The sequence below is a fragment of the Notolepis coatsorum genome, assembly GCF_963971535.1.
Source record: "Notolepis coatsorum genome assembly, chromosome: 2".
Lineage (NCBI taxonomy): Eukaryota > Metazoa > Chordata > Actinopteri > Aulopiformes > Paralepididae > Notolepis > Notolepis coatsorum.
In genome coordinates, this window is record NC_140166.1 from 175,310,797 (window position 1) to 175,324,387 (window position 13,591).

The 13,591-nt window shown below is 41.1% G+C and overlaps 1 protein-coding gene across 4 annotated transcripts in view; it reads right to left on the reverse strand.

The window, feature by feature from the left end:
* The window catches only part of herc2 (HECT and RLD domain containing E3 ubiquitin protein ligase 2), a 190,210-nt gene that overhangs the window by 55,368 nt on the left and 121,251 nt on the right, over window positions 1-13,591 (reverse strand). For all 4 annotated transcript variants that reach the window (XM_084309199.1, XM_084309200.1, XM_084309201.1 and 1 more), the window contains exons 57-63: window positions 13,287-13,398; window positions 11,948-12,029; window positions 10,207-10,441; window positions 5,714-5,891; window positions 4,854-4,935; window positions 4,543-4,714; window positions 4,123-4,267 (exon numbers count right to left, since the gene is read on the reverse strand). In XM_084309199.1, the coding sequence (XP_084165325.1) occupies window positions 4,123-4,267; window positions 4,543-4,714; window positions 4,854-4,935; window positions 5,714-5,891; window positions 10,207-10,441; window positions 11,948-12,029; window positions 13,287-13,398 (1,006 nt within the window). The remainder of the gene's footprint in view (window positions 1-4,122; window positions 4,268-4,542; window positions 4,715-4,853; window positions 4,936-5,713; window positions 5,892-10,206; window positions 10,442-11,947; window positions 12,030-13,286; window positions 13,399-13,591) is intronic.

The following is a 13,591-nucleotide window of genomic DNA, read 5'->3' on the forward strand; positions in this document are numbered from 1 at the left end:
AGACTGAAAAAGATTGGAGAGCAGCCTTGGATGTAACAATATCAATATCTGAAATTATATTTTCTTTACATTAATTAAATGTACTTTGCTACTATGTCTATAATACTATCTACTATTTTACTATGCCTATACTACTATGCACTCAGAGTGTAGCACTCAACTTTGACACTGTTTGACAAACAATCTTACTTACCCTTGTGTCAGCTAAATGACTAAATGTAACGTACAATTGAAGTAAATTAAGGGGGGGATGTACAAAGAAGTGTTACTGAGGAACTTGTAATACAGACACATCTGGAAGATGATATTTTAATTTCTTGTGGACATTCGCTGAGGTGGATATGTCAATCTTGTCAGATAAAACCACTGTAACTAAAGAGGGGGGAGACTGGCAGACATTTAGCAAACGGTTAAATTAAACAAATATATATATACCGATTCATATACTGTATATACACAATTACTGCATATATATATATCCATATCTGTCTGAATATACCTACATATAAATATTCTACATCTACTATACACCTGCATATAACTCTGTATAATAGCATGTACAATAATGCTGTATATACCGTATATATATATTTATTCTTGCCATATATATATATATATATACACATCTGTCCTTACGTACCGGCATATAATAATTTTTACATATCTGTAGACACTATATCTACTATATCTGTACATATCGCTTACCTACACGTACTAGTTACGAAGCTGGCCAGTATGACTACTACCATAGTGTCTTTATACCTGCATGATGCATCACTGTACAAATTAATACATCTGGTTAGAACTATATTCATTAGTACTAATTTATATATTTTATACACAGTTTAATCACCTGTACATTGTATATTACTATTGGACTTTACTATTACACGTGCACTCTGGTTGGATGCCAAACTTATTTTCGTTGTACTGTATTTGTGCTGCTGTGTAATGACAATACATTTGAATCTAATCTAATTGCATTTAATGCTCGGAGGGGGGGGGGGGACATTTGCTCCAAGCCCTCAATCTTCTAACAATCTTGTGAAGTGGACAAATATAGAGTCGCTGGCTCGGAGCGAACGAGGTGATCCGCTGACATTATTAAATTGGTCCCGACTTAAGTGTATTATACAAGGTGAAGAGAGCCGTGGAACATGGAAGGTCAGAGATGCCCAGAGGATGCAGCGATGAGAGTACATATATCACATCCCACGACAGCAGGACAAACTCACAGCTGGACGGGTGCCATGAGAGTAAATTAATTAAGTGCCTGGTTGATATGCTTTAAAAGGCCCAATCGGTAATCCAAACAAAAACAAACGAGATAGCCCCACCACAAAAACGAATTAATGATTCTCTAGATGATTAATACGACGCAACAGGTAAATAGGAGTTCGTCATTGTATCTTGTGCCTGCCGAAGGTTTACATTGGTAATATTTGTAAACATTGGAGAACTCATGTATATTCCGATTTGAAAGTTCCAAATAGCATAATTATCCACCTACAGATCAAACTCTTGAAGAATGTATTTACTAGTGCCGTCAGGTGATTAAAAATGTTAATTTATCTAATTAATTACAGGATTTGTAATTAATTAATCTAATTAATCACATTTTAATCGCATAACCATTTTAGGCCTGATATTTTATATTCTATAATCATATTTCAAATTGCATGTGTCCAGATGGCAGAATTCAGTACTGTATCTACAAAACCTTCTGTTTAATCATCTTCCCTTTATTCATTTGCTTAGATTTTTCAGGTCTGGTCAATTTTAGCATGGTGTTATTCAGTCAAAGATAAAAACAAATGTAATTGATATTCTCATTTGGTTCATTACAATTTACTCAAGCCTAGTAACAGACACAGTATTTCTGACACTGGGAATACATTACCTGAGATCCATAGATGTCCCTAGAATCAGATACCAAGAACATGCAAATGGACCATTTAAAAAAAAAAAATTGTAAATGTTTATTCTACGTTCTTATGGAATTAATGAGATTTAAAAAGAAAAAGAAATAATCATAACGCGATTATTTGCTGTGTAATTAATTAATCTAATTAACGCGATAAACTGACAGCCCTAGTATTTACATTCATTTAAACAGTCATTAAGCGCAGTGGTTCCCAAAGTCGGGGTCGCGACCCAAAGGTGGGCCGCGAGCAGCCACGGGTGGGCCGCGAGATGATAAAAAAAAAAAGAAAAAAAAAAAAAAAAAAAATCTTTTTGTCAGGCCACAGTGTTTCTAGTTGTATTCTAAAATTCTATTCTATTGTATTCTAAAATGTGACTATATGGTTTTATATTAACACTTTGGTTGCCTTGGGTTAAATTAATGATATACCATAGATTGCCAGCGCTATTTGTCTATGGAGAAAGTCCCCTTCTTTGCAGGGCTATAACTTTTTAAATTCTATTGCTACATTGCCATTATTAGGGCCCATTCAAAGTCCTATATGTATTGTTCATTGTGTAGCAACGTTAAACTTTTTCATTCACATATTCATAGTAAAGTATGGTCTAATGTATAAGTATGTTTTCATCTCTTTCTGCAGCTTTCTCCAGAACGTGATATATAGCCCCAAATGCATTATATTGATGATGAAATACAGTTTGATGGCAATCAGCGCGATATAAAAAATTCCAACTAGACGTACTTCTAGAAGTTACTACACGTCATCTGATGTTGACCGGATGGGCGAGGGGGCGTTTATAATTCCGTGGGCAGCGTTATACCAATCATCTAATGTGGGTCAAATGTTGATAAAAGCAGTTAGTATCGAAGATGGTAACGTTACACGCTGAAACTCACCCCAGTCTCCGTGCGCCGTTGGGCGATCATCGTCGAGTAGAAATTTTATCATTATGGGATATATTATTACCCGGTCCATCTCCAGCTTGTATAATGGTATATACGTCCAAATCATGTTGTTTATCGAGTTATTGGCAATCGATCGCTATGTAGTGTGACGAGCTAGAGTGCCGGAACCTATACCGAGTGCCCGGAAGTAATAGGGCCGACCAGTAAAACCTCTACTGCGCTTCCTGTTAAGCGGTTGCGCCGATCGGCCACCAGATGGTGCTCCTGAACCGCCAGAGAGCTCAGTGGGTCCTGCTGGTGGATCTCAGGCCAGCGGAGGGGGATTATGAATCCGATCGCAGATTTTTGAAATATTGATATAAGGACGCTGTACAGCGTCCCGCGGCAACTTTAGCATGGCCAGGAAAGACGTCTAAAGACGGGTCCCGGCAGTCAAAGTGTTAACTTAATAAATAAACAAAAACGAAAAATCTACTTATTTCAACGAACATTTCAAACTAAATAACAGATTATGCACATAAAACGCTGAAAACAACCGAAGCAACAATAGTATTTTAATGAGGCTATTATTATTATAATTATTATTTTGCAACAAGTTAGCCCTCTCATAAATAGCACATATAAATGAATAACTAACTTGAACTAACTTAATAGGATTGAAGTGATATTTGGCTTAAAAAACCGGTCGCCTGGCCAAAAAAAATTAAAAAACAGACGATGTGCATTGGGCCGCGGCTCTCTGACGCCTTATTTTCTGGGTCCTGGCCTGAAAAGTTTGGGAACCCCTGATTTAGCGGACGCTTTTATCCAAAGGGACTTACAAGTTATTTACAACAAGTCAGCAGGAATGGTACAATTAAGGGTAAGTAAGATTGTTTCGTCAAACAGTAAATGGACTGCATTTATATAGTTTATCCAAAGCGCTTTACAACTTATGCCTCACATTCACACACCGACAGCGGAGGCAACCATGCAAGGTGCCAACCTGCTCATCGGGAGCAGTTAGGGGTGTTGCTCAAGGACACTTCGACATGCTGCCGGGGAGAGTGGGAATCGAACCGGGAACCTTACGATTACCAGAGGACCGCTCTGCCTCCTGAGCCACTGTCACCCCATACAGTGTTGAACAGTCTCAGAACTTAAGTGTGATACAGTCTTGAGTGCATAGTAGTATAAACATATTAGCATAGTAGTAGTATGGGAATATACCTCACATTGATATGGTAAAAATAAATAAATACAAATCACAGATAAGGGCTTTGAAGTGCTGTGGTGAACTGGTCAGTACCAACCTGTCCTGTGTCTGTGACAGCCAGACAGTGCAGCGCTCCCACAGCCACATGGACGATCTTCTTCCCCCTGAGTCCCTCCACCATCTGGGGCTTGCGCACATGGACATCAGTGCCGTGGCCCAATCGGAAGTAGTCACCTTTGCCCCTGATGGGGAACAGTTATCCATCTAATCACTAGGGTGTAATAGCTGAGCAACACTAACAATGCCTTTGTTTGTACTTAGAAAGTGCACTCAGTAAGACTCTTTGTTCTTCTATATTTTTAGTACTGTCCTAGTATATTTGTATTTTTATATTGCTCCACTCAGGCAGTGCGCCTACATTCCGTTGCATGTAATACAATGAAGGAATCATATTCCAATATGATGATGATACCATGGTTCATGCTTTAAAAAAAGATTGTATGATCAGATATCTCACCAGGTCCACACCACTCCAGACTTGGTGAGAGCCAGGGAGAACTGGGCACCGCACTCTATCTGGCACACGCCCTGCCCGTTGAGTCTCTCTATGTTCTGGGGAATGTTGCAGCCCTCGCTGCCTCCGCGGCCCAGCTTACCAAAATCGCCATCTCCCCAGGAGAAAACCAACCCTGATAGCAATAACAACAACAACAAAACATTGTTAATGGAAAAACTAAAGAAATGTAAAACATACAAACAGAATGTAAAACAACAAAAAGAAAGCCCCACAGAAAGAAGGAATTACAGGCAGAGGCTGAAGGGCAATACCTTCGTCAGTGAGAGCGAGAGTTTGAGCGTCCCTGCTCCCACAAGCCACCTGGATGACACGGTGTCCCAGCAGCACTTTCACCTGGAGCACAGAGGCAGGAAGCAGAGGTCAGCAGCTGAAAGGATTCCCTCGAAACTACATCCAAATGCACTTTGCACTTTCCCCCATTACTGGTCGGCTACACTAACCTTGAGGATATGACTGCCACAGAAGTTGGTGTAGAGTAGAGTGGGCCTGTATTAGTGAATATTAATGTCGTCATGGAAATTAGAATTGTTCCACACAGTGCACAAGACTGAAAGTTGGTTGTGTTCTTATTGTGATGGCTTATGGGTGCCTGTTATGTTTGTGTGCTCGTCTGTGGTTTGTTTATTGGCACGGGAACTGAGCTACCATGTTGTACCAAAACAACTTTGCGTGGAATGTTTGTGTAGTTGTCTTTCCTCCAACATGGCTGCCTGTAACCATTGGTAACCACTTTCAAAAACAAAATGCCCAATTCCTGTGCAGTGGTATGTAGAACACTGGAAAAGCATGATATTACTGTTCCACTGTGACTTGTTTTCAAGATCCAGTAATAAGACACCAATTTATTAAGTTTTTGGTGATATATTCCCATATCATCAGCTTTCCAAGACAGGTGGGAAGATTCATCCTATCAATTAAAACGTTCCACCCCCAAAGAAAACGACAGGGGGGGGGGGGGTTGACCTACCTCAAGCCCCGCCCTCTTTTCTTAATCCCTCTATCACAATGGTTGCTTTCCTCGGACAACGGTTGTGATTGGAGGATCAAAAAAGAGAGGGGTGCGAGATAGCCTCCATTGAGAATATGTAAGGAGGGGGAGGTGCATACGAACCAGTTTAGGCCTGAGCTGGGTGGTGTTGTCCCCGTGGCCCAGGCGGCCATACTCCCCCAGGCCCCAGCTGTACAGCTCGCCGCTGGAGGTGATGGCTGCGCTGTGGGAGCTGCCGCAGGCGATGTCCCGGATACGCTTGGTCTTCAGCGCCTCGATGAGCCGCGGCTTGTCACAGTTCCTGGGAGGAGGAAACACATGAACCTTTTAGGGCCCTAAACTCAACAGGGAGGAGCTGTTCATAGTAGGCCTACTTCAACTTCAAACTACTTTATTTTCCTTTCGGAACTTCATTTGTGCAGTGGTTAAAATACAAACATACTGTCACAATACATAGACACTCACCACTATAAAAAAACACCAACTACATTAAAACTACAGTAAAAAACGCCCGTCTATAAAAAACACCAACTACAGTACTTAAAAGCATGATATATTCAAATCCATATGGAGCAATTCGATATGTATATAAATAATAGAAAATTATAATACAGATATGGAAGGTGGAAGGGGGGTCTATTGTTAAGTAGTACCTACTGGTGAGGTAAAGGGGAACATAGCTCTATTGATGAACTTTGTATGCAGAATGTACAAAGCTCTATAATGAACTGCCGTGGATTCTGAGGGTTAAGTCAAAACTCGTCACAACTAATTATTGCGAGTTTGCATTGTGTTTTCAAAAGGATCAACAGAAAGCTCAAATCTTCCAGTTGACGAACGCTGCCACCCACTGGTCGCCAATAAGATAAGCACCTTGACCTGACAGGTTAACACATTCGGGGCCATTGGGGCCCGTCTAATCCCACTCTATGAGGCCAGCTTTTCATTACAAGTTTTCACTGTGCGTGAGGTTGTTTGTAGAGCTAAATCTATTTTATATTATTGCTATGTGTCCATTGTCATTGTCAATTGACAGTATAAACCTTCCCTTCAATATGCCATAAAGAAATAATTTTTTCATCAATACATTCCCGTTTTATAGCGTCGTGAATATGAACGTTATATCGGAATGGTCTGGGGTAATTCCTGCAACGCTAGTTATAGGGTGCTAAGCTAATAACGTTAAATCGATTGGCGTTTCGGCCCTACACAAGCTAGAGTTCAAAATCAAAATGCATATGATCGGTATCATGTTCCACCATGAATGCATGAAAGGGGAGGGTTGGGGAGCGGGGGAAGTCATTTCTGATTATTGATTACCAATAACGGCATTCGTTATTGCAACATCATACACTGACCGGGTGGATGGCTATGAGAACAAGGCCTGATCAGACTGAAATTGACGTCAAATCGCTCGTACCTGTGGCCGGTTGGATTCCAAAAATTATTTCCCAGTTATTTGATCGCCATCTGGTAGATCGATATATCCATTGGCTGATGCTATATTCCTTTACTGAATTCGGCGTCGCAAAAAGTATTCCAGGCGATCTGGTAAAGCCCTCGCTTCAGGCTAACAGAAAAGCTAACCCGGAGTGAACAAAAAGTGACACCCGGTCTGCAACAGGGGAAACTGCATTATCGAGACAGCGCCAATACCAGGATCTGGCCGGTACTGCACTTTCGGAGTCCCGATATGCCGTTTCCAGCCAACATACAGCTCCGTGACATTGAGTAGGATATTAAAATGTAATAAAAGCAAAACCAAGTGGTAACACGTATATATACGTGGTTGGCCTTTTAACACATTAATTGCCAATAACAAGTATACTCGTTATTGGCCGCCATGCGTTGAGTGCCAACTAGTTTTTATGATCGTTATTTCTTTTATTCGCTATTGGCATTCATAATTCATCCAGGAAGCCTCCGGGAGCCAGCTGGACCCTGTCTGATATTGCAACGCCTCAATACCGCCGCCTGGTGGATTTCGGGCGAGTTACACTCCACTCTAAACCGGAAGTGGCGCTCGGTGCATCGGGGAAAAAGTTCCGCCAGAGATATCTTGTAACGTGGATCAATACACACCTCAAGTGCATTGGATCGCTTTCGAGACTCAATAATCAATATGCTTTCGGCGTTTATTGCATCATACAAACGGAAAATGGATCTAGCAGATCAACGTCAAATAATTGGATTTTCTTTTCTCCAGGCGCATCGGCCAGAGGTAAGAGTTATCTAACGTTATTTCCAGCTCGATTGTCCATTTATTTCATTGCAATCTGTCCGATCAACGTATGGTGTCTTACTAAAGAAAGCCGTTAGTGACAATCAAGGAATCATAAACGACCCCCCCCCCCCCCTTTCCTTCACATATGATGGAGCATAATGTATAGCGATCATATCCATTTGAAATTTTTAATATAGCGTGTATAGGGACGAAACGCCAATGTATAATATGTGTCTGGGCTTATAGCGCGCGTTCTAGGAATTACTGCTCTACAGTCTAAAAACATACTTATATTCGACGGTACTAACACGACAATGTATGAATGGAAAAATATAACGTTCCCACATCTGGAACGATAGATACCCGATGTTGAATGGGCCATAGTAATGTCGATATATCTATAATATTTAAAAAGTTATAGCCCAGCAAAGAAGGTGAGCCACTCCATAGGCTTACAGCCCTGGCAGAGAGTGGTAAAGATGGGCATACTGCATGGCACCCAATGTGTGCCAGCGACGAGATTTCTCGTTAGTTCATGCCAACCGTTGAGTGCCAGCCGACGAGAAATCTCGTTTTTAATCGTTATTTTTGTTATTATCGATTTCCATTCATTTTTCATCAATCTAGCCTCACGTTACCAGTGGGGATCTGTCTGAGCTCGAACAGGGAAAATACAGCCCCCTATCGTCTCTCCGGATGGTACTGCACCCCATTGGATTGCACTGAATGAAACGCATGGGGAAAAAAAGAGTCCGGATTCCACATTTTACTTGTCAGGCATGTAATCCGAGCCTATTGCAGTCATCGCCCACCATCAGAACAGCGTGGAATATGTCTTTCGACCATCTGATCTGAGGTAATGAATCTATTTTACCAGTATTGGAATAATCAGAGCTGTTTTCACCTATATATCAACGTGTCCCATGTGTGTGTGTGGCTGTGAGTGTGTGTGTGCTGATCAGGAAATAAGATAATCGATTTTTCAGCCCGCTTCTATAGCGTGCATAAGTACACATACTATCGATAATCTAGTGTTTATTTGAAAACTATTCATAAATAGGCTCTTAAAGTTAAAAAAAAATAGCGTTTTTCAAAATGGTATGAAACGGAAATGAACCGATTAAAAAACAATCCGTTTCGACAAGGTTGACTGCAAACAAGTCATTGATAAGCGACGGTCGTATTAGACACATAGCCATAATTTAAGATATACCGGTAGTTTATGCGTTCACAAATGTGAGCGCTCTGTCATTGAATCGAGCGTCGGCACTCAACGGGGTATATAGGCCTGGCACGGCTGGCACGGAAAGTGTTAAGGATGGCGCCCAATAACGTATATACCTATACGTGGTTGGCCGCGAAACGGTTAACAGTAGGGGTGTAACGATGCGACCTCACAACGATTAAATTCGATTACGATTCTTCAGGCAACGATTCAATGCATCATACATTTCCCCCAAAAAAATGTATACACAAATGTGGCTGGGGGAACTGATTCACTCAGCATGAATGGACTATAGGTCAATAAAAACAATACACAAAAATCGATGCAGTTGAATCGTCACATTAGAATCGATGCATTTCGATTAATCGGTGCATCGTTACACCCCTAGTTAACAGTGATAGTAATGTGCTCAGTGGTGCCACCCACTGGTCGCCAATAAGATAAGCACCTTGACCTGACCGGTTAACAGTGATAGTAATGTGCTCAGTGCTGCCACCACTGGTCGCCAATAAGATCAGCACCTTGACCCGACAGGTTAACAGTGATAGTAATGTGCTCAGTGCTGCCACCACTGGTCACCAATGGTGGCAGCACTGAGCGTTCGTCAAGCTTTCCCGGAAAACCACAGAAGATGGCGCCATTACTCATCGACTGGAGGATTTGAAAGGAGACTTGGAGCTAAGGGGTAGTAGAGCTAAGGAGAACACTGCACTATGTCATTGCTATGGACATCCCAATAACATGAACAACTCTGTCCCAGAGCTACAAACTAGAAAACCAAGACTCTACTCTGTATCATCACACTGACGACACAGCGTGAAGATTAGGAATGAGACTATTTTATTTTTGACTTTTTGGACTCGTAACAATGTTTGTCTGACCTGTTTATATCCAAATAAGTTCTATATTATGGTAGCACTCATCAATTCCAAACTGAAAGACGTAACCTTGTCCACTGAAAATCACCCTGGGTCCTACGGTCATATTGTAAAACTATTTTCCATGGACCTATACATATATATTTATTTCACCAAACAGATTTGGGTGAAGGACAAAAACTCCTCTCTTCCTTTCAGGCTGTAGGAGACAGTGGTTTATATATCAATACAGTCCAAAAAAGGAATGACACATTTCAAAACATGGCCCTTTTGAAAAGGCCGGACATACATCCTACTGAAGTGTCCCAGTTTGCCGTCGTCTCCCTCGCCCCAGGAGAAGACCTTCCCATCCACCGTCAGAGCCATGGCGTGGCGGCCCCCGGAGTGCACGGCCACCTTCTTCACCACGTAGTTACTGAGGGCCGTGATCTGCCGGGGGATGGGGATGGTTCCGCTGGACAGGCCCAGGCCCAGCCTGCCGTTGGTGGCCTCTCCACACACGTACACCTTCCCCTCCACAGTCACTGGAACAGCAGGAACAAGAGCCTGTTATACCCTGATAATAGAGGCCTTGAAACGGAATGTTTGTGTGGTTGTCCTTCTTCCAACATGGCCGTCTGTAACCACCTCATTTCTGTGCAGTGGTAGAGTACAGTAGTCTTGAGTCCAGTTTCTAACGCACACCTTGATGTCACCACTGTAGTGACTTTTCAATTGCAACCGCTTCGAGCACAGAACTCAACCCGGTCCTTAACCGGCTAATATCGACAGGACAGTTGTCAATCGCAAATCACCTTGTGGCAGAATTCTTGTTTCTACACAAAAATATGTGTTAGGAATTGGAGACTACTGTAGGAAAAGCACAATATTACTCTTCTACTGCGACTTGTTTACAAGATCCAGTAATACAACACAATTCCATTACATTTAGATTTGTATCAAATTTGGTCTTATATTTCTCATATAATCAACACATAGCAACCATTGTTCCAACTTGGAGGACAAATGGCCATTCTAAACATTCCATGAAAGGTCTCTATAGTCTGATGTTACACAGATATAAACGCACAAATTAAATGTGAACCTGTATCTGTAGTGCCAATCCGGCTCCTAAGTGCTTGTAGATCAGCAAACGCAGACGTCCTGATACAGATACTCTAATGACATGGCGTCTAGTGCAATAGAAGACTTTTCCAGTGGGGAGGGGAAGTGTCTGCAGTGTGGCAATTATTTGAGGTCAATGAAGATGATACTAAGAACAGCCAGCTGATCCAATCAGATTACACGCTTAAATAAAGTATTCAGCGCTCAAATCAGTTCTGAAAACTTGGTATTGTGGTGCACCTCTACCAGCTAGAGCACTGAGGGCATCAAATCAGTTGCTTCTAGATCAGCGGTTCTCAAACTACAGGGCGCGACCCAAAGTGGGGTCGCACATTTTAGTATTTTTTTTAATGTTCTGGCAACATATTTTGGCTAAATATGCCTGGTTTTATAAATGTGTATTGATAACATAGTGCTGTAATAAAATGTTCTAATAAATATGCATGATCAAGTTCAACAACGTGTGCTTTTATTTTGATATTTCTTAATTCCACGTTGAAATTCCACGTTACATTAAGTGTGGGGTCGCCAAAAAAAATCCTAAATAAAATGGGGGTCGTTGTATAAAAAAATTTAAGAACCCCTAGATGTTCGAAAATAATCTAGGCTCAAATCTAAAGGTGACCGAGCCTATGGGGTGTCTGCCCCCAAGCTGTGAACAGTTAATGACTCCTCTTCTCACTGGCTTTTCATTCAGGTTGAGCTGTACATCAGCGTTTCTATTTGACTGTGCATTTTATATTGTATTTCTATTGTTATATGCGCAGTACTATTTCTGTTTGTGCACCTTGTTTTTATTAGTATTGTATTTACAGTACTCTTGTACTTATTGTGCAGCACTTGTGGTCAACCTCTGTTGTTTTTAAATGTGCTATATAAATACATTTGACCTCGACTAAGAACTTGCACTACGTGGAGTCGCTCACCTGCAAAGAGGCTCTTTGAGCCCCCAGCCACCTGCACCACGTTCAGAGCAGAGAGGGTTTCAGAGAAGGAAGGCACCTTGATCTGTGAACACAAACGGCACAAGTGAGCGGACAAAGGAGTTGCCAAGGAGTCGTTATTAGGGAGACTGGTATCGGATATCAGGCCAATACCATGTATCAAATAAGATACCAAATACCACTAAGTCTGTATGTGGCCAGAAAGGACAATAGTAGACACACAGGGTCCTGATCCAAAGGGGACTGCATGGTTCCGTTCAGGAAGAGTGCTTTTGGACAATCCACATTCTCTGTTAGAGCCATACTGTATTGGAACACTATGCCTACAAATATCCGGACCTGTAACATGCTTGAAAAAAACAAAAACAAAAAACTGTTAAAAACTGGCTCAAAGAACACCAGAGTTGCCCCCACAGCTAAATTCATTAACTGTGTGTGTATGCAATTAATCTTTATTCTGTTTTATATGTGTATTTTTTAAGGCTGTCAAAGTTAATTTAGTTCATTGTTTTAAATGATTATTTTCTTTTAAGTTATTTTGTGCATCACTTTGTTTTGAATTTGATGCAAATTTGCAATGCATGAGGGTCATCCTTTTGTGTTAAATGGCTGCATAAAGCAAGCATTTGTTGACTCGCATGTTGATAAGAGTATTAAAACTTGGAACTTGAAAAAGATCCGTTTAAGGTAGAAAAAAAATACACAAGTTAACTATGGACAATCATGCGATTAATAGTTAAATATTTTAATCGATTGACAGCACTAGTATTTTTGTAAGAATGTGTATATTTTGATGATGAATTGTATTTTATGTAGGCCTATTTGATGTATGTTATGCATGATAACCTTTTTTTATCACTTTAGGTTGATGCCTTTTTTAACATCTTGGCCAGGGACTACAGATTAAATCTAGCCTTCTGGTTAAATCTGGCGTATTTACATTTATTGTTGATTAATATGCACTGTCCCTTTTGCAAATAAACGAATAGGTATCGGGAACATCTCCTCAATACTAAAAGTCCATATCAAGAGCCACGTGTAACACGTCAGCAAAACCACTTGATTTTCTGCATGTTGGACACGTAAAAAGTTGTTCGATGTCTCTAATGGTATGGGACGATATTTAATTAATTTAGTACTCTGAATAAGTATTGGCAGTGGGGGAAAAAACGTTATCAGTGCATCCCTAATTGATGGGGATTGAAAGGGAAGCAAAGTTTGTGCGAGGGAAGTGACAGTTGTGATTGGAGGATCAAGAAAAGAGGGCGGGGCTTGATCAATTGTTTTGACACAGATTTGATCATGAAGCAGCGTCAAGTACCTTAGACCCCTTGAGGCCTCCCAGCTGGTCCTTGTCATTCAACCCCCAGACAAACACTTTGGTCCTGATGGTGGCCGCCGACTCCAACCCTGACAACTTCTTCCGGGCAAGACTGGTGGAGAGAAATATGACATTTTAATACAAATAAAATCAATAAAAAACACAGACCTGAATACAAATTCAAATCCATCTTCATTTCAATTCCCCCTGTTTGGTATGAAACCCGGTAGGTAATAAAGAGGCCCCTCTAATAATTATGATGTACATGTTGTCCATCAGGGCCAGTCATCCATAGCATTCTCTGG